The 26,347-nt window shown below is 36.9% G+C and overlaps 1 protein-coding gene across 10 annotated transcripts in view; it reads left to right on the top strand.

Annotated features, from left to right (window-relative positions):
- RALGAPA1 (Ral GTPase activating protein catalytic subunit alpha 1) overlaps positions 1-26,347 on the top strand; it is a 318,940-nt gene that overhangs the window by 235,007 nt on the left and 57,586 nt on the right. For 9 of the 10 annotated variants that reach the window (XM_020991372.2, XM_078150316.1, XM_020991370.2 and 6 more), the window contains 2 exons: positions 5,729-5,852; positions 7,024-7,179. In XM_020991372.2, the coding sequence (XP_020847031.1) occupies positions 5,729-5,852; positions 7,024-7,179 (280 nt within the window). Of the gene's footprint in view, positions 1-5,728; positions 5,853-7,023; positions 7,180-21,491; positions 23,306-26,347 lie in introns of those variants that run through there. The other variant, XM_078150317.1, reaches the window with a different exon arrangement.

Raw genomic sequence — 26,347 nt, 5'->3', positions numbered from 1 at the left:
GTGGATCAAGTGAATACTAAAGTTGGAAAGTAGCCCTGAAAAGGACTCAGCAGCCCTCACACCAGGGTACAAGTCTTCCCTGAACACACTCTACATCCCAAATATATAAGAAGAATAAATAAGTGGTCAAAGGATATAAATAATCAGTTCTCAAAAGAAGCAAAATGGGGCAGCTAGGTGGTGCAGTGGATAGAGCAGTGGCCCTGAAGTCAGAAGGACCTGAGTTCAAATGTGACCTCAGACCAAATACTTGATGCTTACTAGCTGTGTGACCCTGGGCAAGTCACTTACCCCCTAATTGCCTAAAAAAAAGAAGCAGCAAAACATTCTTAATTACCATTCTCTAATTGCCCACTTTTGCAAATACTATTCATTTCTTGTGAGATTTCAGCCCTAGCTTAATCCTACCATTTCCTATACCTCCTCTTTTCCTACTGTCTAGATGATGAACCTAAGTGTAGGAAGTCTCACAACTTACTGATTGAGTACATTACTAATATATGTTATCTAACCTGAGCTGGAACTTTACTTCAGAAAAGCTGTTCCTTGTTGACTGATTCTCTGTCTCATTCCTCACAGAAGCTATTCCAAACTCTTCCCTTCCTTCCTCATGCCCCTCAGACCTGCTCCTTTCCCTCCCCTAACCTGAAGACGTTGCCTCTTTTGTGAGGAAATTGAGGCCTTTTGTTGTGAATTTCCCCTTCTCTCCTTTTAAACTCAAAACCCCTTGACATCATCTCCCCCTTCTATACCTGTCCCCCAGGCTCTGACAAAAGAGGGATAAAGGGAAATAAACATTTATGTTGCATCTATTATGTACCAGGCAGTGTGGTAAGAAGAACTTTTACAAATATTATCTCATTTAGTCTTTCTCCTCAGCTATATCTTTGCTCTGTCTAATCTTTTAAGTCTTCCCTATCTACTGGTTACTTCCATATTCAAATATGCCCAGTTAGTCCTTGTCTTTAAAAAAAACTTTACTAGACTCTGCCTCATCTCCCTTCTAACTACTCATTGAGAAAGCTGCCTCTCCTTTCACTCCTCAACCTTTTGCTGTTTGACTTCTCACCTTATCAGTGTTGCCAGTGGTCTTTCAAGTGCCAAGTCTTCTTGTCAGCTCTCCTCCTTATCAACCTATTAGCCTCATTTCACACCATTGACCACTCTCTTCTCCTAGAAATTCTCCTTTTTGGATTTTCATGATGCTTTTATTTCCTGATTCTCTTTCTGCCTATCTAAACATTCCTTCTCAGTCTCCCTTGCAGGCTCATCATGCATGTAATGCTCCTAACTGTAGATGTTCCTCAAGTCTCTTTCCTAAGTTCTCTACATTTCTTTCTCTACATTTTCTAGGTAGCATAGTGCATGGCAGGCTTGACATGGAATCAGGAAAACCTGAGTTCATATGTGGCCTCAGACACTAGCTGTGTAACCAAGTTACAGGATCACTTAACCTCTGTTTATTCATCTGTAAAATGGGGGCAGTAATAGTGCCACTTATCAAGGTTTTTAGGATAAAATAAGGTAATATTCGTTAAATGCTTTACAGACTTTTAAAAGTGTTATATAAGTGCTAACTTATAATGGTATTAATATCAATAACATTATTAAGCTCATCAGCTCCAGTGGGTTTAATTATTATCTGTATGCAATGACTAACAATCTTTGTATCCAGCCCCATTCTCTTCCTTGAACTTCAGTCATGTAACACCAGTCGCCTGTTGAACATTTCCAACTAGATGTCCTTGGACACATCTCAAAGTCAACATGTCCAAAACTGAACCTTCCCTCTTTCTCTTCCAAACTCATACTACTTTAAAATTCCCCTTTCTTATGTTAAAGACATCCCTAGCCTGAAGAAGAGAAGATTTGCAAGGTGAAGAGAGGGGGTACGGTGTGGAATAATTCTGTCTTCAGGTATTTGAAAGGTTGTCTTGTGGGGGAGATACTAGACTTGTTCTATTTGGCCCAGAGGGTAGAACCATGAGCAACAGGTGAGTGCTGCAAAGAATCCAGTTTAGGCTTGATGTCAGGAAAAACTTCCTAGCAATTAGAGCTGACCAAAAGTAGAATGAATTGTTTCAAGAGTTGGTGGACTTCCCTTCCTTTGAAGTCTCCAGACAGGCAAGATTGACTACTTGTCAGGTTGTGTTATAGTGGGGATTCCTTTCAAGTATAATTGGACTAGATGGTGGTTTATATCCTTTTTAATTCTCAGTTTCTTGCATTCTTTTCCCCTTCCTTTTAGATTAAGCTAAGCTGGTCTAGTGAAATCTAGGATAAACTGAAACTTTTGACTGACTTCCAAAGCAGTTTCACTTCTTAATAAATTTTTAAAAAAGGAAGCTCAACATTAATAATGGTAGCAATAGACTTCCAACCAAGATGGTTGCCTAAATAGAAGCCGACTTAACTCCTCTCATATATCCGTTACACTGAAAACCTGAAATTCCACACCAGACTAAATGTTCAAGAAATCCAATGAGAAACTTTAGTCACTACATAACCAGAACTTCATAAAAAGTCAGCTATAAGCCCAGAACCCCCAACCATGACCAGAGACAGCTAGCAATATGTATAGTCTGCCAACTTATATCCAGAGGCAGGGAGAATGAAGTCTCCCTCCCACTGCGAGAAGGTCTCAGTGGTGGTCAGAAATCACCAGGGTAAAGAGGCAGCAAAACTAGTATAGCATGCCAGCTTTCAGATTAGAACAGCCCAGGAAGCTCTACAAACTCCTTAGTATTCTGGTTGAGACACCATAGAGGGTCCAGAGGATGGAGCACTCTAAATCTAAAAGATTCATATAGGACTAATTCCAGGAGGTAGAGGTCAGCATAGGAACCCAGGAAATTCATGTTTAAACCAAGCAGGATTGACCACTCCACCCAAAATTATAGCAGGGGGTGTAGCTTGGCCCTGGCACAAAGCACCAATCTATAACTAAAGATAGAGAAATAAGTAAACAAAAGATAATATATTTTGTTCAATATCAGACCAATAGCAAAAATTATCATAGATCAGGAAATCATTATAAAAACAGACAAGGAGAGAATAAAAACTGTAAGCAAAGGTTCAAAGAAAACAATGGGTTTTCCACAAGGACTACATGAATACCTAGAAGAAATTATAAGGAGATAAAAATTAAATATAAGCTCCAGAGGACAAAATTTAAGGAACAGGAAATAACATTAGAACATAAAGTGGTAATTCTTACCCAAGAAATGTACTCCCTTAAAATTAGATTAGACCAAATAGAAATCAATGGCTACATGTAACAGCAAGAAGTAATAGAATAAAAAAAATTGGAGAAAAAAAGTAATATACCTAATTCTTTTTTCAACCTACCTGGAAATTAGGTAAAGAAGAAAAAGATTTTTAAACAGTGGACTTACTGAAACTTATAATTGTTTTTGTTTTTTAAAAAAAGATCCTGGACTCTGTATATTTTGAGAAATCATAAATGAGAACTGCCTAGATATATTAGAACCAGAGGGCAAAGTAAAGATAAAAAGAATCTACTAATTACCACCTGGAAGAAACCATAAAAGGAGAAGTCCTAGGAAATGTCATAGTTAAAATCCAGAGCTCCTAAGTCAAAGGAAAAAAATACTTCAAACATCCAAAAAGAAGCAGTTAAAGCCACCCCCAAAACCTCAGTCAGGATCACACTTGACCTAGCAGCTTACATTAAATGATAGGAAATCTCTGAGTACAATATGCTAAAAGGCAAAAATGGGTGGGCAGCAAAACTGAGTTTAGTATTTACAGGGGAAGCAATAGTTCTTAAGTGGAATAGAGGACTTACAAGTATTTCTGTTTAAAAGGGAAAAAAAGGCTGAGTAGTAACTTTGAAATTCAAGTACAAGAGTCCAGAGAAACCTAGAAAGGTAAATTTATTTGAGCAGTTGGTCTGGTGATGATGTACTTACATTCTAGTATGATTAGAAGAATCGTTTCCCTTCACACCTTAATTTCTTTAGAAGGTATTGAGGGAGTTTAAAAACAAAAGCAGAGGAGGTGGGGGCAGTGGGGTGAAATGATTCTACCCTGAGATTTTCAAAAAGAGAAAGAGAAGGGAAAATGAAGAAGAGGGAGAATGTTGTTCTTTCTCATAATTAGAGTCTATGAGATAAAGAGTATAGAAACATGGAGGAATGGTTGGGGAGAGCAGACATCAGATGAAACTTAATCTTATCTGAAACAAAGACAGTTTGAGCATATACGAACACATAAAGAATTTGGTGTAGAAATACATCAAATTAAAAAGAAAGAAAAACAGATAGGGATAAGGAGAGAAGAGGCTACTACTGAGGAGAGAATAATTACAAACAAAATAAATGTCTTCATCCCAGAGAGGGGATGAAAAGGAAAAATGTATACAAAAACTGGAATCTAAGATGATTCTGTCAGTTGGGGAATGACTGAATAAATGTGTGAATGTATAAATGAACGTAGTAAAATATTATTAGCCATAAGAAATAATGAGGGACAGCTAGGTTGCGCAGTGGATAGAGCACCGGCCCTGAAGTCAGGAGGACCTGTCAAATCCGGCCTCAGACCAAACACTTGACACTTACTAGCTTTGTGACCCTGGGCAAGTCACTTAACCCCAGTTGCCTTTAAAAAAAAAAGAAAAAGAAATAATGAAACATGATTTTAGAAAATCCTGGGTAGTATGAGCTTATGTAGAGTCAAGTGAGTACTGTGCAAATAATTCATATAAAGACATCATCAACAATCATTGTAAAGTAAACCATCTGTTAAAGATTTATCAAAGCAATGATTAGACATGTCTCTAGATGACAGGTGATGAAACAAATTACTTACCTCCTTATTGAGAGTTAATGGACTGAAGGTACAGAAAGAGATATACATTTTTTGGACATAGCCATAATAACATGGATTCATTTTGCTTGGCTTTGCTTATTTGTTAATGTGTTGTTTTTGTTTTTAATTTTTAATGGAAGAGGAGGGAGTTAACAGTGGTGATGCTGAGAGAGAGAGGCATTTAGACATTTGGTTTTTTTTTTTTTAATTCATAGAGTATAGAAGGAAACACAAGCAAGCCAAGGCAGTCTTGAAATTAATGTGCCGAATTTATTATATACTTTTTTAAATGTGAAGTGAAATAGAGACTCATGGTTTTAAATATAGTCCTTTTGAGTAGTACTAATTGGAAATGCTTTTCCTTTTGATGTTTAAGAATTTAAAATCTGAAAAAGAAAGGTAGCAATAACAATTTGTTATTAATGATGAATTACCAATATTAAAACCAATAATCATGACTTGTTTGGGTTCTTTTATTCCTCTGTTTTGTTTTGGTTTTTTTTCTGTAGGCAAGTGTTGTGAAGAAGGGAAGGAAAGGTCCTTTATTATCCATCTCAGTTTAAATTGATTAAGCTCCTGCTATTGTTATCCATTGCCTCTCTTTGCTTGCTGGTCTAATAGTAAAACAGTACTGCCAGTGATAGTTTGTTTCAGATTTATCAAGCCAGTTTGATCCAATCAGGAAATGCCTTGGTTAGGATCAAGAGAGTCTCTTCAAGTACATAAATTAGATGGTCTAAATACTAGTATATCATTTCTTGACTACCTAATTACAAGCTCTTGGAAGGCGGTAATAAAGTCTTCATCTTTGTGTTATTCCCAGGACCTCCTGATTCTTTATAAATCGTATGGGCATAAATACTTTTTAAATAAATAATGTGATCTTTTATTTCTACAGCCGAGAGACACACAAGATTGCTGTATTTTATGTGGCCGAGGGACAAGAAGATAAGCACTCCATTCTCACTAATACTGGAGGAAGTCAGGCGTATGAGGATTTTGTAGCTGGTCTTGGTTGGGAGGTATTAGTTTTAAATTTAACATCTTATAAAGAATTTTAGATTCTTGTTTCATTTCTTATAGAAAAAAAAGGTATGTTTTTCTTCCTTGTTATGATACTTTTTTCCTTTATGTTACCAGAAAGTTCTTCTGGGGATTAAGCATCTAAAACCTGGGGGGACTTCTGGGGACTAATACTAAAACCACTTTCAGTCATCCTGTTGCTTCTGCTCTGAGTCTCAGCTGTCAAAACAGCAATTGTTTGGAGTGTCGGTAGAGTTGGGTCTCTTCCCAGCTTTCTCACACTTGCACATAGTACGTATTTTAAGTATTTATGGGTTCAGTTGCAACTGGAATTGTACCACCTATGTGATCTTGGGCAAATCAATTAAGTTTCTATGCCTCCTTGTCTGTTAAACAGATAATTAGACCTATTTCCTAGTATTATTATATTACTTGTGATAAAGTATACAGATATGCTTTGAACATTATAAAATATTTATCATATAAAATCTAGTACAATTAAATTAGATTATATACAGATTATCCGACATAAACTATTGGGTTTTACCTGCAACTCTTCGCAGTGTATTATTTATATTTGAAAAGTATTCAGTCTGTACCTTTATGAAATGAAAGATTATCTTCATTTTATCAAGTGGTTAAGTCCTCTTATTTAAAATTTGTGCACAAATTAATTTATAATTTGTCATGAAGAAAAAAAGTACTGTAGAGTGCTAAGTTATTATTTTCCAGCTCTGGTCAAGAGCAAAGTATAACACAAATTGAGGAATCATTTTAGGCTGATTAAATATCATGCACCTATTGATCATTTAATCAAATTGTCATTACTGTATAAAATTTTACCCTTAAGCCATTTCCAGTCTTTTTTTTTTAACTTCCTAGCCATGATCTCTCACATGCCTTTGTAATTTGTCATTAACACCTATTGGACCAAGATAGGATACCATCACTCAGCAGTTGGTTTCTCTCCTAATTAGTTTCTACTAATTAAGTGTCCTCAGCTCAGAAATAAAATAATATGTGAATAGATGAATTCTGACTTGGTATATATGCTATACTTTTTAAATTTTTTTTAATAATTGAAAAATGTTATTTTTGCAATTTAAAATATCTATGATTTGGGTTTTTTACATGGAATTTTTAAACTTTTTTGTTTGTTTTTTCTCACAGGTAAACCTAACAAATCACTGTGGTTTTATGGGAGGACTGCAAAAGAACAAAAGCACTGGATTGACCACTCCATACTTTGCCACTTCTACAGTAGAAGTAATGTTTCATGTCTCAACACGAATGCCTTCTGATTCTGATGACTCTTTAACCAAAAAAGTAAGTGTTTTTTGCTTTTTAATTAAATAATAAACCTTAGTAAAAGCAGATTGCTACTTAAAGGAATACTGTATATTCAGATATTAAGTATTAACATTCATAAAGCACTAGTTTTGTGTTTTTTTAATATGGCTCCTCATTTTGTAGTGTAGTGCATTAAAGCAACTCATGGTTGACTATAAGAAAAATATTATAATTAGGGGTTGAGTTCCTGAATAGAACCTCAGCTTCAAATAAAATATAGCATGGCCAGTAATACGTCATAAAAACAAACGTATAACAGCTACACTTCTCTATGCTAATTTAAAATAGTAAATATTTTGCTAAAAGTGCTACAAAATCAACATTTTTTCCCAGTCTACAAGCATTGATTAAGCACATAATAATATATGCCTTCAAGTAGATTACATTCAATAGGAGGAGACATTATGTGCAAGGTTGTTAGGATAAATTCCAAACAATAGTTTGTATTTTGTTCTGTGGCTCTGACTTCCCACACCAAAACACTTTTCCCTAACTTGGAAGCTTCTTGAGGGCAGGGACTCTTTTATTGTTGTATTATATACATCAGCATATGAAAATAGAATTGTGCCATTTAAAAAAATTATTAATAGATTTGTCATCTTAAAATTAAAGTTTTCTTTGTAATGATTTGGGTGATCTGTCTTTTTAAAAAGCTCACCAAGAAAGTTTGAGCTGATACATTTTTTTTCCCAGATAAAGTTTCTTATAGTAAGAAGAGGCATTCACAGTCATTTCACTAATCTTAGAACAGCCTTAAAATATTATAAGTACACAATTCCTTTTAATTCTTTTATTGATAAAGGTCATGTTGGTAAAGATGATTGTAATTCAACCAGAGAAAAGCATTTTAAAAGTTAAATATAAACTTGGCGTTTCTCTTTTTTACTGCTCCTTTCTCTGTTTATTCATAACTATTACTGAATAAATAATGTCAGGATAAATAAAGGCTAAGTTACCATATAAGACAATACCACTGTAAATTAAAATCATTCCTGGCACTTTCCACAACTCTTAAACAGTTTCACTGGAAAGCTATAACAGAATTACCAAGCCATTAGTATCATGGTATAGAGGTAAATGTGCTAGATCTGACATCAACCAAGATCTGAATTCAAATCCCATTTCCAACGCTTACTGTGTGACCTTGGGATACTTAATGATTCAGAATCCTTAACTGTAAATGTGGCAATAATACCTGTAGTACCTCTCTCTTAAAGAATAAAATATAACATGAGGTATACAAAATGTTTTTGTAGCCTCAAGACTACAAAATAATAACAATTTAATAATAAAATAGTAATAATAATTAAAAAACCTAACATTTATTTTGTGTTTACTATATGCCAGGCACCATGCTAAGCGCTTTACAACTATTACCTCATTTGATCCTTACTACATCCCTTGGAAGTAGGTGCTATTAAATAGAAGTTATGTCACTTGCCCAGGGTCTCACAGTAAGTGTCTGAGACCACATTTGAAGTCGGGTCTTCCCGACTGTAGGCTTGGTGCTTTATGCCATCTAGCAGGCATATAAATATCAGTTTTGTTTTTTAAAATCTAAAAAGTTTTATAAAAGATTTTATAAGACATAGGACAATATTCTGATTTGTTGTTGCTTCAAACATTGATAGACATGCAAAATCAATAGTGAAAGTCAACAAAATTGAGGTTTAGATTATAATTAGAAAGTTCTAAACAAGTACCACGGGGCCGGTAGGTGGTACAGAGGATAGAGTGCCAGGCCTGGATTCAGGAAGACTCATCTTACTGAGATCAGATCTGGCCTCAGATGCTTGCTGTGTGAGTTGCTATTATGAATTGCAGAATGAAGCTGGGCAAGTCACTTAACCCTATTTGCCTCAGTTTCCTCATCTGGAAAATGAGCTGGAGAAAGAAATGACAAACCACTCCAGTGTCTTTGCCAAGAAAACTCCAAATGGGGTCACAAAGAGTCTGAAACAACTAAACAACAATAACAAACAAGTACCAAAAGCCAGGGATTGCCATTTGGTAATATTTGATTAGGAAAGTATGTTCGCTATTATTATGTAAGGTATTTTGACATCTAAATTTTTTAAAAACATATGTGGAAGCAATTATCAAATATTTCTACCCTAGCCAGTATGATTAATTAGAAAGGGTGCTAGATTTGAAATCAGAAGACCTGGTTAAAATACTGGCTTTGGTTCTGACATGTATATTCATGGACAAGTCACTTAACCAATTTCGGCCTGATATTCCTAATCAGTAAAATTAAAGAATTGGTGGACATAACATATAATATTCCGTCTTGCTTCAAATCTAAAATCCCATGAGTCTATGGAATATTTTGGTGTGATATGTCATAAAATATATATATACATATGTTCTTCATTAGAAGATAAAACTATAAAAAAAGATAATGTGTAGCTAATTCCTTTCAACAAAAAATGGCTTACTGCATTGGCATTTTTTAACCCAAATTTAATAAATTCCACATTAATGATAATAAGTTGAGGCTTTGAACATGTGTCCTATTACGAATGAACAATTGGATATCATTAAATTGTCCCCTTTTCCTTTGTACATATATCTTCAGATGTGCTAATCCATTCAGTAGACACATTAATGAGCACTGGTTGAAGTGTAATATTGGAGGAAGTAAGGCTTGTTGACCTCAGCATGGAGTTTAATACCTTTAAATTAAATTAGATACTTGACAGTGAGTATAAAGAAATAGCCATGCCTCTGGCAAACTAGAATTATTGATGTCTTTCTGTTCTTGATGTTAAACTTAGCTGGAAGGAGAGAGGGAAAGAAATCATTTATGTCTATTTTAAAGATACTAACTTTAGTTCTGACTTTTCATTTGAAATGCTGTCTAGTAATTTTGTAAAATAATCATTTTAAGACCTTATGAAACAAGCATACCATGTAACTTTATCTAGAAATTTTAAAGTACAGCATTTTTTTCCTTAGGAAGAAAGACTTCAGTTTTTCAATAACATCAGGACCTAGTAGCAGTAACTTTTCTACAGATTTTGTCACAAATTGTCCAGTGATAGTCAAGTTGAGTCATTCATATGATTTCTTACACCGTGGTACAATATTACTGGTCAGCCACCAGTCTAAGTCATATATCTCTATAAATTGTTTCTATGTATGTAATGGAAAAATACTTAAAAGCAATTTCCTTTCAATACCTAAAAATCAAAAGTGCTATAAACACTGACATAAAGTGTTCTTAGTATTCCTTTTCATTTCTTTTTTTATTTTTAAATAAAGTTTTATTGATGTCTTTTGCTTTTATATCATTATAGTTTTCCCCATTATCCCACCTTCTCCCCCTCCAAGGGAGCTATTGCTCATAGCAAATAATATTTTTAAAGACAAAAAAAAGAAAGAAAAAGAAGAGGAAAAATATCAATACGCTGAAAACCTCTTTCATGTTGTAAAATAGAGATCTAATCACGTTGTTCTGTCTTTGGCTTATAGGATAAAGTACAAACTCCCTAGTCTGGCATTTTTTAAGTCTTCACAGTCTGGCATCCACTTATCTTTCTACCCTTATTCCATACTATTTACCTTCACCAACCACATTGTAACCATATTGGAACTGTTACTTAGTCTTTTCCTTCATTCTTCCATGTGCACTCATTCATACAAGCTACCTAGTAAACTTTAAAATTACTTCTTTCATAATGCTACCTATTGAAATCCCTCCTCTTCCTTCAAGAAGCAACTTACATGTCACCTCCTCAAAGAAGTCTTCCCCAATCACACGGCCTAGAGGTGATCTAATGCCTTTCTTTTCCAACTTCCTTATAACACTTTATGAACCTCACTAATGCCCTTATAAAATTGTTCTGTTTTATACTTATTTGTACATTTATTATAAGTTTCTTGAGGACAAGAACTCTGACATTTTCCAGCATTGTATTCCTTGTACTTAGTAGACTACCTTGCATAGTAGGTGCTTAATAAATGCCTCTTCTCATTGCCCAGTTTCTCATAGAACACATTCTTAAATCCAGCTTTATAGGTAAGTTAATCAGCTCTTCAAGATTTGGCTTTTGCTAAATGATCTGGATGAGATAATTGTAGTTCATATTCAATTTGACATAATATATTGACTGTCTTTCATAGTACGTTTTCTGTTAAGGGGCATGTATGCTTACATATATGTACAATTTGAGTTAGTTTCCTCTGAAATTCTATGAATAAAATGGAAAACAGTTGATTTTCTTTCAAACTTTGTAAAAGAATCTGTATGAGGTTCTGGTTTATAAATGAGTCAAATTAGTCCTTTTCAGATCAGGGGTTTAATGGCTTCTATATCTCAAGAAACTACAGCCTGAATATGATGTCTGGAAGTAAACTCAAAAATATCTAATTATAGAATTTCAAAGAACTACAAAGAGATATTAACAAATTCTCCTTTAGTCACATATTTTTTCAGTAATGTCTTAAATGGTTTCTTAAAGCATGGTGCTAATAAGACTATGTTTATATGTTCAATCCCTAGAAACGCCCGAGGAAAGTCATATGTACAAATAAGTAATCAAAACAACCTTATTCTAACACTGTTCCTTTAAGCCCTAATAAATAAACTGTAAATATGCTACCAGTGAAAGAAGAGTAAAACCAAAGAGTACAAATAGCTCTGCACGAATGTCTCAAGCCACTAACAGTAGTATAATTGCTTATCAAGATCAGAATCATCCTTTCCATATGAGGTTATCACTTAAAAGTACTTAGATACGCAAATGGATGTGATCTCATCAATTTAGTAGCTCCATTTCAGCAATGCAGATCACAACCAGTCCATGCCTGTCTGTTCTATAGAACTCTTGTCCATTCATGCTATAATCTGCAAGGCTCTTGTCCATTCTCTCCCAAAAGTTTGCCACAGGAGATCCAACCTATGAACTAAAAATTATGAAAGTAGTGTGTATAAATACTTCAAATGTGCACTAACAACTCTCTTTATACTATGACTATGCCATTTTATGTGAAGTCATTGGTTCTGAGTTCAAATCCTACCTCTGCTATTCTTTTTGTGGTAACCTTGGACAAGTCACTTAACCTCTGTGAGCCCCAGTTTTCTCATCTTTAAAATTAAGAGATTAGACTAATTTGTCTTTGTGATCTGTTCCAGGTCTGAATCTATAATCCCATATAGAACTGGGAAAAGATTTAGTAAAATGAATAATATTCCATTATCCTTTATTAAAGCTTCAATGATTCAACAAAAGAGACATGAAAGAGAAATAGCATTCAAACCTAAAATCATATTTTAAAAAATAATAAATTGCAAAACCATTTGATTCTGGTTAAAAAATAGAATAAATGAGTAGAACAACCTGAAGAATCAGAAATAATTGAATTTGATAAATCTGAAATTATAAATTTTTTTGAGGGGAAGCAATCAGGGTTGTGACTTGCCCAGGGTCACACAACTTGTAGATGTCTGAGGCCAGATTTGAACTCAGGTCCTCCTATTCCAGGGCCATTGCTTTATCCACTGTAGCACCTAGCTACTCCACTGAAATTATAAATTGAGAAAGTAATTTCTGGGTAAACTGGAAAGCAGTTTGACACAGATTAGGTTTAGGCCAATTTATATCATAGATCAACATAAGATCAAATATCCAGTATATAAGAAACTAACACATCATACCAAAAAATAGCTTTCCATAGTGGTAGCTAGAGTCCCCTCTAATATTCTTAAGCAAACAAGGGATAGAGAAGATTACAAACGATAAAAATGTGTAATTTTGAGCATGTGAAATTTCATAGCACTAGACTTGAAGTCAAGAAAACCTGGCATTAAAATCCTTTCGCAGATACTTCCTAGCTATGTGACACTTATCCTCTTTTCCTTATGTATGAAATCTGTAAAAATAAAGGCATTAGATGCATTGGCTTCTTAAGATTCCTTCCAACTTTAAAGCCATGATCATAAGATCTAATGAAAATTTTTGCCCACACATTAATAAAATTCAGGGAGAGAAGCAGGTGATTGGAGGAAAAAAAATTGCATCAGTATCTGACAAGAGTCTGATATCTGTATAGGAGAATAGAACATAAGACCAAAAGCCATTATCCAGTGGAAAAGTAATCACATGACATCAACAACCAATCCTTCGTGTATTTATTACTGTAAGTGCCTACAATGTGCCAAGTATTGTATTAGGTTCTGAGGAAAGAAGAACAAAGAATGAAGCAATCTCTGCTTGTAAGGACTTTATATTCTAATGGAAGAGATAATAAATGCATATAAAATATAAAGTTAATATATACAAAGTAATTTGAATGTAAGGTGGTTAGGGCAGCTACATAGCACAGTAGATGGAATGTTGGGCCTAAAGTCAGGAAGACTCATCTTGAGTTCAAATCTGGCCTCAGACACTTACTAGCTATGTGACCCTGGGCAAATCAGTTAACCTCGTTTGCTTCAATTTCCTCATCTGTAAAATGAGCTGGGGAAAGAAATGGCAAACTTATTCATTGTCTTTACCAAGAAAACCCCAAGTGGGGTCACAAAGAGTCAGACACAGCTGAAACAACTGGACAACAACCAAGTTTGGGAAGGAGGGCACTAATATTTGAGGGGATCAGGAAAGGTTTCATGCAGAAGATAATGCTTGTGCTGAATCTTGTAGAAAGAAGAGAACTTACACCAAATTTAAGTTTGATTGTCTAAGAGAAGAAACTTCTCAAAAGAAGAATTACAAATTTTACAACCATATGGAAGAATGTTCTACATCACAAATAATAAGTTAATGCAAATAAAAACAGCTGCAAATTTCCAGAAAATTGGCAAAGATGACAAAAGATAGAAACAATAATATGCTGTTTTTGGAACCATGAATTGATCCAACCATTTTAGAACTATGCTAAGAAAATGAATATAGTGTCTGTCCTTTTGACCCAGAGATCCATTGCTGAGTACATACCCAAAGAGGTTAGTTCAATGATAAAAGAAAAATCCCATACGCACCAAGATATTTGTAGCAGCACTTTTTGTAGTAGCAAAGAATTATAAACAGAGTAGATGCCCATTGATTGGGGAAATGGCTAAATATTGTGATTCATTAATATTTTCATTAAATTTTACTTTCTTTCAGTCAATGAAAGCATTCCTTCTCTTCCTTTCCTGTCCTTCCCCACCTAGTGGAAAGCAAGAGAACAAAACCTCTTTTATCAACGTGTATGGGTTAGCAAAACAAACACCCTCATAGGCCATGTCCAAAAAAAGAAAAGAGTTTCAGTGTAGTACTTCCTTAGTACTCTGGAATTGTGGTTGGTTATTGCATTGATCAGAGTTTCTATGGTTTTGAAAGTTATTTGTCTTTATAGTATTTTTATTATATAAATTATTCTCCTGGTTCTGCTCACTGCACTTGAATCAACTCATACCCATCTTCCTAGACTTCTCTGAAACTTTCTCCCCTTCATCATTTCTTGCATCATAAGTATTCTATCACATTCACATATAACTTGTTCACCCATTCCTCAATTTATGGGCATCCCTTCATTTTCCAGTTCTTTGCCATTGCAAAAAGAAGCTGCTATAAACATTTTTGTACCTATGTATCCTTTTCCTCTTTCTTTGATCTGTTTGAAGTATAGATGTACTATTGGTATTTCTGGGTCAAAGGGTATGCACAGTTTAATAGCTTTTTGGACATATTTCAAAATTGCTTTCCAGAATGGCTGAGCCAGTTCACAGTTTGCCAATAGTGCATTAATGCAATATCAGCCAGTTTGAAAACTGCAATTTCAGTGACAGAATTTCAGGCTCCCTTTTGGTTTGGGATTCTTGCTATAGTTATTCCCCTTCAGGTTTCAGGCTGGGCTGGAAACTAGAAATGAGACTATGATCCACTTGGGGAACACTTACAGTTGTGTGATATGAATGAGGAGCCAGCAAAAGAAACTGAGCATGTTCAATATGTTGATGCAGATCACTGCCAATTAATGCTTGTTCATTGTATGTGACTCATCCATGTCTTTTCATAATTCACCGGAGGGAGTCCACCCAACATGAAGGAAGCCTGTCATTCTGTGCCCTTTACTGCTTGATAAACCCATCTGCTCTTTTTCTTATACATTTGCTTAGTGATCTCTTTTAGTCCTGTTCTTCAAAGTTCCTGATTGACTTCATGTTGCAGCCTGATCACACCCACCAGGGGCTTCTCCTTTACCTTTTTTGTTATATTTATTTTTCTTTTTTTTAGCTTTTATTTAGACTTTAGAATTTTATTTTTTCCCAGTTACACGGAAGAACAATTTATAACATTCATTTTTAAGATTTTGAATTCCAAATTCTCTCTCTTCACACCCCCCACCCCCATTGAGAAGGCAAGCAATTTGATATAGCTTATATATGTGTAATCATGCAAAACATATCCATAACAGTCATGTGAAAGAAAACATAGACAAGAAAAAAAAAACTTCAAGAAAAAAAAAGTATGCTTCAGTCTGTATTCAGGTACCATCAGTCCTTTCTCTAGGAATGGATATTTTTTTTTGTTATAACTCCTTCAGAGTTGTCTTGGATCATTGTATTGCTGAGAATAGCTAAGTCATTCACAGGTGATCATCTTACAATGTTGCTGTTACTTTGTATACCATACATTTTACTTTGCATACCATACATTTTACTTTGCATCAGCCAATGCAAGTCTTTCCAGGTTTTTCTGAGAACATCTGCTCATCATTTCTTACAGTAGAATTGCATCATAATCACATACTACAACTTGTTCAGCCATTTCCCAATTAATGGGCATCTCCTCAGCTTCTAATTCTTTACCTCCAGAAAAGAGCTGCTATAAATATTTTTGTACATATAGGTCATTTTCCTTTTTGGTTTTGATCTCTTTTGGGATACAGCCTAGGTCAAAGGGTCTATATGGTTTTATAGCCCTTTGGGCATAGTTCCAAACTGCTCTTCAGAATGGTTGCGTCAGTGTGTCACAGTTCCACCAACAAGGAATTAAAGTCTCATTTTTCCCACATCCCCTCCAACATTTGTCATTTTTCTTTTCTGTCCTATTAGCCAATCTAATAGGTATGAAGTGGTACTTTAGAATTGTTTTAATTTGCATTTCTCCAGTCAGTAGTGAGAGTATTTTTTCATATGGCTATAGATAGCTTTGATTACTTCATCTGAAAACTGTTCATATCTTTTCATCATTTATCAGTTGGGGAATGGCTCTTACTTTTATAAATTTAACTTAGTTCTCTATGTGTTTGAGAAATGAGGCCTTTAGAAGAAATGGTGAATAGGGGGCGGGGCCAAGATGGCAGAGTGAAAGCAATGACTTGCTTGAGCTCTCCTCCAAACCCCTCCAAATACTCATAAAAAATGGCTCTAAACAAATTCTGAAGCAGCAGAACCCACAAAAAGACAGAGTGAAACAAATTTCCAGCCCAAGACAACCTGGATGATTGATCAGAAAGGTATATTGTGCCAGGCTGGGAGCTCAGCGCTGAGTGGGCGCGGGGCCGCAGCATGGGCGCGCAGGCCACAGCAAACGTGGAGCAGGCCTCAGAGGACTGAATCTCAGGCAGCTGTGGAGGTTTCCAGGCTCCTCAATCCACCAATGCCAAAGACAACTTAGAAGGTCAGTGGGAAAAGTCTGTTTCTGTCGGTGCTGAGGAAGGAAGGTGGGATTTCAGCTCCATTCCCCAAGAGCATGGCCCTGGGGGGGGGCAGCTGCTTCCTGAGCTTCTGGCCCACAGACTGAGGGGGAATCCAGTGGCTGACCAGAGAGGGATTGCAGGGATCTCTTTGCCAGTGCTGAGGCAGGAATCTCTTGCTTTGCCTGTGTTTGGATCTGGGCCACAGTTCTGGGGGGCGGTGCTGGGGTGAAGAGGAATGCTAGTGTGGTAGAGCTTGGAGTGGCTGTGGAGAGGAACCCTTCCTCACAGTTACAGGACAGAAAGGAATACTTGTGGTCACAGGCCAGGAAAGGAGTAAACACCTCCCCTTATCATACCACCTTGGAAGAACTGAAAATTTACAGGTCCCTACAAGTATCTCTGAAAACAGCTGTCCAAACCCCCAAAGCTTAGGACAGTACATTCTCCACATTGGAAGCAGATTCGTACCTTAACAAAGAGTTTAAAACTCAAGTAATTGGCCGGGATCATAAGCAAGCAGCACAAAAAGAAGATCAAAATATACAACCAGAAGAAGACAACAAAGTCAAAGCCCCTACATCCAAAGCCTCCAAGAAAAATATGAATCAGTCCCAGGCCTTGGAAGAGCTCAAAAGGGATTTTGAGAAGCAAGTAAGGGAAGTAGAGGAAAAACTGAGAGTGATGAAGAAAATCATGAAAAACAAGTCAACAGCTTGCTAAAGGAGACCCAAAAAAATACTGAAGAAAATAACACCTTAAAAAATAGCCTAACCCAAATGGCAAAAGAGGTCCAAAAAGCCAATGAGGAGAAGAATGCCCTAAAAAGAAAAATTGGCCAAATGGAAAAGGAAGTCCAAAAGCTTACTGAAGAAAATACTTCCTTAAAAATTAGAATAGAGCAATTGGAAGATAGTGACTTTATGAGAAATCAAGACACTGTAAACAAATCCAAAAGAATGAAAATTAGAAAACAATGTGAAATATCTCATTGGAAAAACAACTGACCTGGAAAATAGATCCAGGAGAGAGAATTTAAAAATTATTGGACTATCTGAAAGCCATGATCAAAAAAAGAGCCTAGACATCATCTTTCAAGAAATTATCAAGAAAAACTGCCCTGATATAGTAAAACCAGAGGGCAAAATAGAAATTGAAAGAATCCACAGATCTCCTCCTGAAAGAGATCCCAAAGGAAAACTCCTAGGAATATTGTAGCCAAATTCCAGAGTTCCCAGGTCAAGGAGAAAATATTACAAGCTGCCAGAAGGAAACATTCAAGTACTGTGGAAACACAATCAGGATAACACAAGATTTAGCAGCTTCTACATTAAAGGACGCAGGGCATGGAATATAATATTCCAGAGGGCAAAGGAGATAGGATTACAACCAAGAATCACCTACCCAGCAAAACTGAGTATAATCCTTCAGGGGAAAAAATGGTCATTCAGTGAAATAGAGGACTTTCAAGCACTCTTGATGAAAAGACCAGAGCTGAATAGAAAATTTGACTTTCAAATACAAGACTCAAGTGGAACATGAAGAGGTAAACAGGAAAGAGAAATCATAAGAGACTTATTAAGATTGAACTGTTTATTCCTGCATGGAAAGATGATATTTTAACTCATGAGCCTTTGTCAGTTAGGGTAGTTGGAGGAAAAAAATGTATGTATGTATATGTAGATAGATAGAGGGCACAGGGTGAGTTGAAGATTAAGGGGTCATATCTGGAGAATAAAATTAAGGGATGAGAGAGGATTATACTAGGAGAAGAAGAAAGGGAGAGGTAGAATGGGGTAAATTATCTCAAAAAAAAACAAAAGTCTCTTACTGTGGAAGGGGAAACAGGGGAAGATGAGGGGCAATGAGTGAATCTTATTCTCATAGGATTTGGCTTAAGGAGGGAATAACAAACACATTCAATTGGGTATGGAAATCTGTCTTACCCTACAGGAAAATAGGGGGAAAGGGGACAAGAGAGCAGGGGGAGGATAGAAGGAGGGCAGATTGGGAAAGGGGTAATCAGAAGTAAATACTTCTGAGGAGGGACAGGGTCAAAAGAAAGAATAGAATAAATGGGAGGGCAGGATAGGATTAAGGGAAATAGAGTTAGTTTTTCACAACCTGTCTACTATGGACGTGTTTTGCATAACTGCACATGTACAACTTATATTGAGTTGCCTGCCTTTTCAGTGAGGGTAGGTGGGGAGGGAGGAAGAGAGAAAATTTGAAACCTAAAGTTTTAAAAACATATGTTTAAAAAAATGTTTTCACATGCTACTGGGAAATAATATAGGAAATGGTATGCAGAAGTCTATCCTGCCCTACAGAAAAATAGAAGGGGAAGGGGATAAGAGAAGGGGAGAGAGATAGAAGAGAGGGGCAGAGTAGGGGAAGGGATATTCAGAATGCATGACATCTTGGGGTGGGGGGAGGGAGGAGATGGGATGAAAATATGGAACTCAAAAACTTGTGGAAGTGAATGTTGAAAACTAAAAATAAATAAATTTATATTTTAAAAAAAGAAAGAAAGAAATAAGGCCTTTATCAGAGAACCCTGCTGCAAAATTTTTTTTCACAGTTACTATTGCTAACTGTATTTCCCTTGATCCTGTTCACTTTCTGTTCCTCCCCTCCCCAAATTTGCCCTTCCTTCTATAAACCCTCCCCTTTTATCCCCTTCCCCTCCTACTTTCCTATAGGGTGAGTACAATAGATTTCTATACCTAATTGAGTGTGTATGTTATTCCCTCTTTGATCAAATTCTAACGAGTAAGGTTCACTCACTCCCCTTAACGTCCCCCTCTTCCCCTCCACTGTAAAAGGGTTTTTTTGCCTCTTTTACGTGAGATAATTTACTCCATTCTGCCATTTATATATGTACATATAATATACACTCCTTCTAACTACCTTAATAATGAGAAAGGTCTTATGAGTTACAAATATCATTTTCCCATGTAGTAATGTAAACAGTTTAAACTTGTTAAGTTATGATTTCCCTTTCCTATTTACCTTTTTGTGCTTCTCTTGAGCCTTATATTTGAAAGTTAAGGTTTTTTTTGTTTTTGTTTTTTGGCTAGGCAGTGAGGTTAAGTGACTTGCCCAGGGTCACACAGCTAGTAAGTGTTATGTGTCTGACGTTGGATTTGAACTCAGATCCTCCTGAATCCAAGGCCAGTCCTTTATCCACTGTGCCACCTAGCTGCCCCAGAAAGTCAAATTTTCTATTCAGTTCTGTTCTTTTCATCAAGAATTGCTTGAAAGTCCTCCATATCATTGAATGTCCATGTTTTCCTCTGAAGGATTATACTCAGTTTTGCTGGGTAGATGTTTCTTGGTTGTAATCCTAACTCCTTTGCCCTCTGAAGTATCATATTCCAAGCTTTCCAATCTTCTAATGTAGAAGCTGCTAAATCTTGTGTTATGCTGACTGTGGCTCCATGATACTTGAAATGTTTCTTTCTGGCTGCTTGCACTGTTTCATCCATGACCTGGGAACTATGGAATTTGGCAGTTTTCATTTTGGGATCTCTTTCAGGAGGTGATGGGTGGATTTTTTAAATTTCTCTTTTACCCTCTGGTCCTAGAATATCAGGACAGTTTTCCTTGATAATTTCTTGAAAGAAGATGAATAGGCTCTTTATTTGATCGTGGCATTCAGGTAGTGATAATTTTTAAATTATCTCTCCTGGATCTATTTTCCAGGTCAGTTGTTTTTCCAGTGAGATATTTCACATTGTCTTCTATTTTTTCATTCTTTTGGTTTTGTTTTATTGTTTCTTGATTTCTCATAAAGTCATTAACTTCCATTTGCTCCATTATAATTTTTGAGGATTTATTTTCTTCAGTGAGCTTTTGGCCCATCTTTTCCATTTGGCCACTTCTGCTTTTGAAGGCACTCTTCTCCTCATTGGCTTTTTGGACCTCTTTTGCCACTTGGCTTAGTCTATTTTTTAAGGTGTTATTTTCTTCAGTATTTTTTTGTGTCTCCATTAGCAAGCTGTTGACTTGTTTTTCATGATTTTCTTGCATCACTCTCATTTCTCTTCCCAATTTTTCCTCTGCTTCTCTTACTTTTTGACTTCTTCCATGGCCTGGAACCAATTCATATTTTTCTTGGAGGCTTTGGGTTTCTTTTGGTTTTGGGGGTTTTTTGGGGTTTGGTTTTTGGGGGTTTTTTTGTTTTTTTTTTTTTTTGGTGAGGCAGTTGTGACTTGCCCAGGGTCACACAGCTAATGAGTGTCAAGTGTCTGAGTCTGGATTTGAACTTGGGTCCTCCTGACTCCAAGGCCGTCTATCAACTCTCCCACCTAGCTGCTTCTCTTGGAGACTTTGGATGTTTGAGCTTTGACTCTGTTGTGTTCTTCTGAATGTGTGTTTTGATCTTCTTTGTCAGCATAGTAACTTTCAATAGCGTTTTTTTTCCCTTCTGTTGTTTCTCATTTTCCCAGCCTATTTGTTAAAGTTGAGCTTTACTTCCTGGTTGGAGGGAGCAGTGTCCTAAGCTTCAGGGGGTTTGTGTAACTGTTTTCAGAGATACTTTTAGTGACCTGTAAGTTTTCAGTTCTTCCAAGGCAGTATAATCTAAGGAGAGGTGTTTCCTCCTGTCCTAGCCTGTGCTCTGATCTGTGAGTGACCACAAGCACTGTTTTCTGCCCTAGAACTGTGAGGAAGGAACTCCCTCTGCTATACTAGTGCTCCTCCTCGCCTTGAGACTGCCACCCAGGACTACAACCCAGATCTGATTATGAGCAAAGCAGCAACAGAGTCCTGCCTCAGTGCTAGCAAGACGATCCTTGTAATCTCCTTCTGACTAGTTGTTCGACCCTCTTGCCATCTCTAGGCTGAGAGCTCCAGAAGCGACCACTGCCACTGCCACAGCTGATTCAGTCACTCCCAAGGTCTGCTCTTGTTTTGCTGGGGCCAGGGCTATGCTGGCATGGCCTGCACGGGACTGTACTTCATTCTCATTTCCTGCTGACCTTCTGAGTAGTTTTCTTTGGTGTCTGTGGGTTGAGAGATTTGGAAACTGCCACTTCTGCCACTGATTCAGTCACCCCAAAGCCTGCTTTGGGTTGACTAGGGCCCAGTCTGAACTGCCACAGCCTGCGCTGGATTGCGTGCCTCTCTCACCCTTGTATAGCAGACCTTTCCTGCCAACCTTCCAAGTTGTTTTGGGCTGGAAATTGTTTCACTTCACCTTTTTGTAGATACTGCTGCTCTAGACTTTATTTAGAGTCTTTTTTTTAAGGTTTTTGGAGGGATTTGGAGGAGAGCTGACTTTACTCTGCCATCTTAGCTGTGCCTCTTTCCATTTTTAATTCTTTAGACACTGTATGACTGTATTTGATGTGTGACAATGAATCTTGAAGTCCAGTACTGCTAGAATGTTGATATTAAAAACATGGACTTCTATTTCTAAGGAAAATTTAGGATCATTAAAATAATTTTAGTTTCATGAAGGCAATCCATTCTCCTCCTGTCCTTCTCTTCAATTCCAGGCTTAACTCTTATCTTTCTGCACTGCCTGTCCTAGGTATACTTACTAACAGATTAATTCTGTAGGTTGTCCATTTTATAATGTGATAATCTGTGCAGTGGCCATTCTTTATCCATCTGGTCTTTCCTGTGTGAATATTCAGGCCATAATCTTTTGAGTGGCTACAGATCTCTTTCAGAATGCCCTTCAGCCTCACCCAGCAGCTTGATATTCAGTACTGGATCTCATCCACCTTTGGTGGGCATATATCTCCCTATTTTGTTGTTGTTGTTTATCCTCACCTGATGTATATGATCAGATAATCACTGAACCGGGTTACTTCTGTTCTATTTTTTGAGGATGCTTTAATGATTTTGGTGTATAGGTGGGAGACAGTTTCTTAGAAAACAGCTTTCACATGAAAGAAGCATTTTGCCCTGCAAAGTCAGGTGCTTTTTTTATATTCCACAAACAATACACAAAATGGAATCTTGTATTCTCTGTATCTTTCATTCAGCTGGAAAATTATAAAGATGTGGTCTATTGTTGAATGTAGTTTGCAAAAGTAGTTTGGTCACTACTGATATTTTCATCAAGAATGTCTTCAATAAAGAATTTGTTTAGATCAGAAAGTAGGAATATATGTCAGCAACAGTTGATGTTCTCTTGGCTGCCTTTTTCCTTTATTAATAAGGCCCAAGATCTTTTTCTGTTATTTTTGGTGTCTGCCCCTCCTTCGTATACATTATGTGTCACTATATTATCAACCTCATGGTTGTTTCACTTCTTGTATATCTATATTTATCTCTGCTTAGTCTAATCCCACTGCCTTTCTTATCTTTGTGGTGCCCTTTTTACCTCCTCTTTAAGTACATCAAGCACTCTGTGTGTGTGTGGTGGCCAGCTGCTGTCCTTGATCATGAAAACAGTATATTGTTAGATCATTTTCCAAACTTCTGTTATTAGTCCTTTAATTTTTGTCATAACATGCCCCTGGCATGACTTTGCCAAGCTTTCTTCAAATTGGTTTTGCCCTCTCCTGCTTCATTATGATTTTATAAGTCAATACTGCTCATAAACATCCATCATCAGTCTTCATAATATTTTACAAATAAATTCATATTTTAAGTCATCCTTGCCTTTGGTCAGCATCTCTCAACTTGGCAAGTATATTATGGTAGCCTTGCTGACTAAGGCATTTTCAGGGCTCTTTTGGTCTTCTAAGCAATTAATTTACATCAGTTAAGCTTCTGTAGGAAATTATAGTTGATGCTGATATCTCTGTTGTCCATTTTCAGTTTTCCATCATGAATTAGTTATTACTTTTTTACTTGTTCTTGGTTTAATTTTAAAATTATTTTCCTCATTTTTCTAGTTTTTAACTGATCACTACTCTGACAAATCAGTGGTCTGACCAAACACTGTCTGTCAGCTGTTTCAGAGATAATTCCCACACTAATAATGAGGTTTTTCTTGTCTGCTGAAATATAATCAAACATGCCTCACAAAATAGAAGGCTTAGACATTTTTTCTGATCTCCATGACCTCTCCAAAATAGAAATTGTGCATCAGAGGTAAAACAATTTCAGCTGTCTCCGTAGCCTAAGACAGTGGTGTGAAACTCAAATAGAAACAGATCCCTGTGGGCTACATGTTGACTTAAAAAATCATAAATTAACACTACCTGTGTTGTGTTGCATTTGTCTTTATTTTGTTAAATGTTTCCCAGTTACATTTTAACCTGGTTCAGGCCATACTTGGGAGCTTTCCAGGCCAAGTTTGACAGCCCTTGTTTAGGACACCAAGAAATCTAAGAAGGTAAAATCTCCATAAACTAATGCCTAACTTGTGCTGTCTCAGCAGTCCCTTCCCCACTGCCCTCTATAATCTCACCAGCAAGGCTGCACAAGCTGACCCCACCCAACCCATCCAACATTGCAACAGAAGTGCAGCCTCACATTCTAACACTGCCCTTCACTTTCTAATCCCTTGAAGATTCAAACTAGAAATTTGCTGGAATTGTTATAGCGGGTATTGTGACAGCACTCTGTGCTGCAGCAGAGCTCTTAAAGAGAGCAGATGATCAGAAGAAACAGGACAGGACAATTATTTGGGCTTGTTTGAGCTCAATTCTACAACCTGACCCCTACCTCCTCTCATTACCAAGGAGATCCAAACTCCAAACAGCAGAAACTTGCCCAAGCTGCAATAGCAGTAGTGTGGCACCCCTCTTTACCACTAGGTCACAGAACTGAGGAACAGAGAGAATGAAGCAGGATGCCCTACGTGTGGTCCTGTGTGGTACTCCCAGTACACCTGAAGGAAAGAACACAGTACATAGCTGGAGCTAATTCTGTTCCCCCACACATCACTTGGAGCAGAGACCTAGGGTGGTGAACCATGAATTAATTGTCTAGCATGTGAAGAGCCTAACAGCCAGCCCCCAGTAAAATCATCATTAGAGGGTAGGGAGTCAGAAAGTGATCAGTAGGTGAAAATAAGGAAACAAAAACTAAAGTTTCCAAAGATCTCAGGAGGAAAAAAACTCAAAGACCTTACGTATAAGCAGATAAACCAACTGGAAAGACATCAGAAGCAGAAGGAAATATGGCCCCCATATCTAGTAAATGAATTCAGAAATATCTGAATATATACTGTGAAAGAAAAAGGGAATTGATTCAACACCTGATAAGGCAGACAATCAATAATGTCGCTTTTGAGATTATAGAACTACAGTGTGCTGTTCCTGAGTAGTTTAAATGAAAAATGTGAAACCAGATTTTGTGGCCTGCACAGCGGAATAGAAAAACTTCAGTCTGCAGTGGCTAGTCTCAAGAAGACAACTGATTAGGAATACAAATATACAAAACTGAAGGATAATCTGGAAGAAGAGAAGCAAAAAGCAACAACATTAAAACCTGCTCTACATACATACAGATATACAGTACAATATAATTCTGTCTTGATCTTTAAGAAAGGAAGTATAAAGAAAACTTAAGTATTATAGGTCTTCCAGAAGGACATGACATGTCAAAAAACCTGAACATAATTCAAGATAACTGCCCAAAACTTCTGGTCACAGAAAACAAAGTGCCAGTTGAAAGAATCCAGTGGTCACTTCTGGGGAGGGGGGAAACCCAAGGCTGAGCCAAAAAAAAAAAAAAGGATGTTCTATAATAAAAAGGCATTTGAAACATTCTTTAAAAGAAAACCAGACCTGAAGAGATTATTTGCTTATTGAGTACCCCCCACGAACAGAAATACAGGAGGGGTGAACAAATAACAACAGCCAAGGGTAACAACAGTGAAAGCAGAGAGACCCTTAGGAGACTTCCTTCCAAATGTAAAGAAGGAGACAGAGTTTAAAGCAGAAATCAGGTGGAGGTGATGGTGAAGAGGTGGAGCATTACATGGAGCATACCACATGCAGTGAATGACTGTTTTTTGGGGGGACTAAATTACAAAATGGGGAGGATCCATGGAAGGAGAGAGGAGAGGAAAAGGGATAGAAGGGATGGTATCATATCCCCTGATTAAGTTAAAGGCTAGTAATGCAGGGAAGGTGATTTCTTTGGTCTCTCTGGAAGAGGAGAGGCAGCAAGGAAATGGGTATGGGTATAGAAGAGAGGGGAGAATAAGAGAAAAAAGTCAGGGAGGCCTTGTTTTGATGGTGGGAAGGAGTACCACTAATGAATGCTCTTGTGGGTAAAGAGATGTTTTGTGAAGGGAAATGGAGCCCTTGCACCAGGTGTTTGGGGTTTAGAGACACCATTCATCCTATGTTGGGGGGTGGAGCTTTGGGGGAACAGTCAGTTCCTGGGAGCACCTAGTTCCTAGGAGAGTGAGAAGCCATGAACCCAGGAAAAGAAGGTGAACACAGAAAAGCAAAGGTCAGTGGTGATCTACATAATAGGGGACGTGAGGAGCAGGGAGTCCTGTCTTAGATCTACCTGTATCAATTGCAGGAAATAGTATTTGTCTGAGAGTGAGGTGCAATGGAAAGAGGGAGCAAACTTGCCAGAGGTCAAGTTCTGCTAG

The sequence above is a fragment of the Phascolarctos cinereus genome, unplaced genomic scaffold (genome assembly GCF_003287225.1).
Source record: "Phascolarctos cinereus isolate Bilbo 61053 unplaced genomic scaffold, phaCin_HiC Scaffold_2;HRSCAF=192, whole genome shotgun sequence".
NCBI classification, from domain to species: domain Eukaryota; kingdom Metazoa; phylum Chordata; class Mammalia; order Diprotodontia; family Phascolarctidae; genus Phascolarctos; species Phascolarctos cinereus.
Note: the sequence above shows the minus strand (reverse complement) of the source record. Positions and strands in the feature narration are given on the sequence as shown.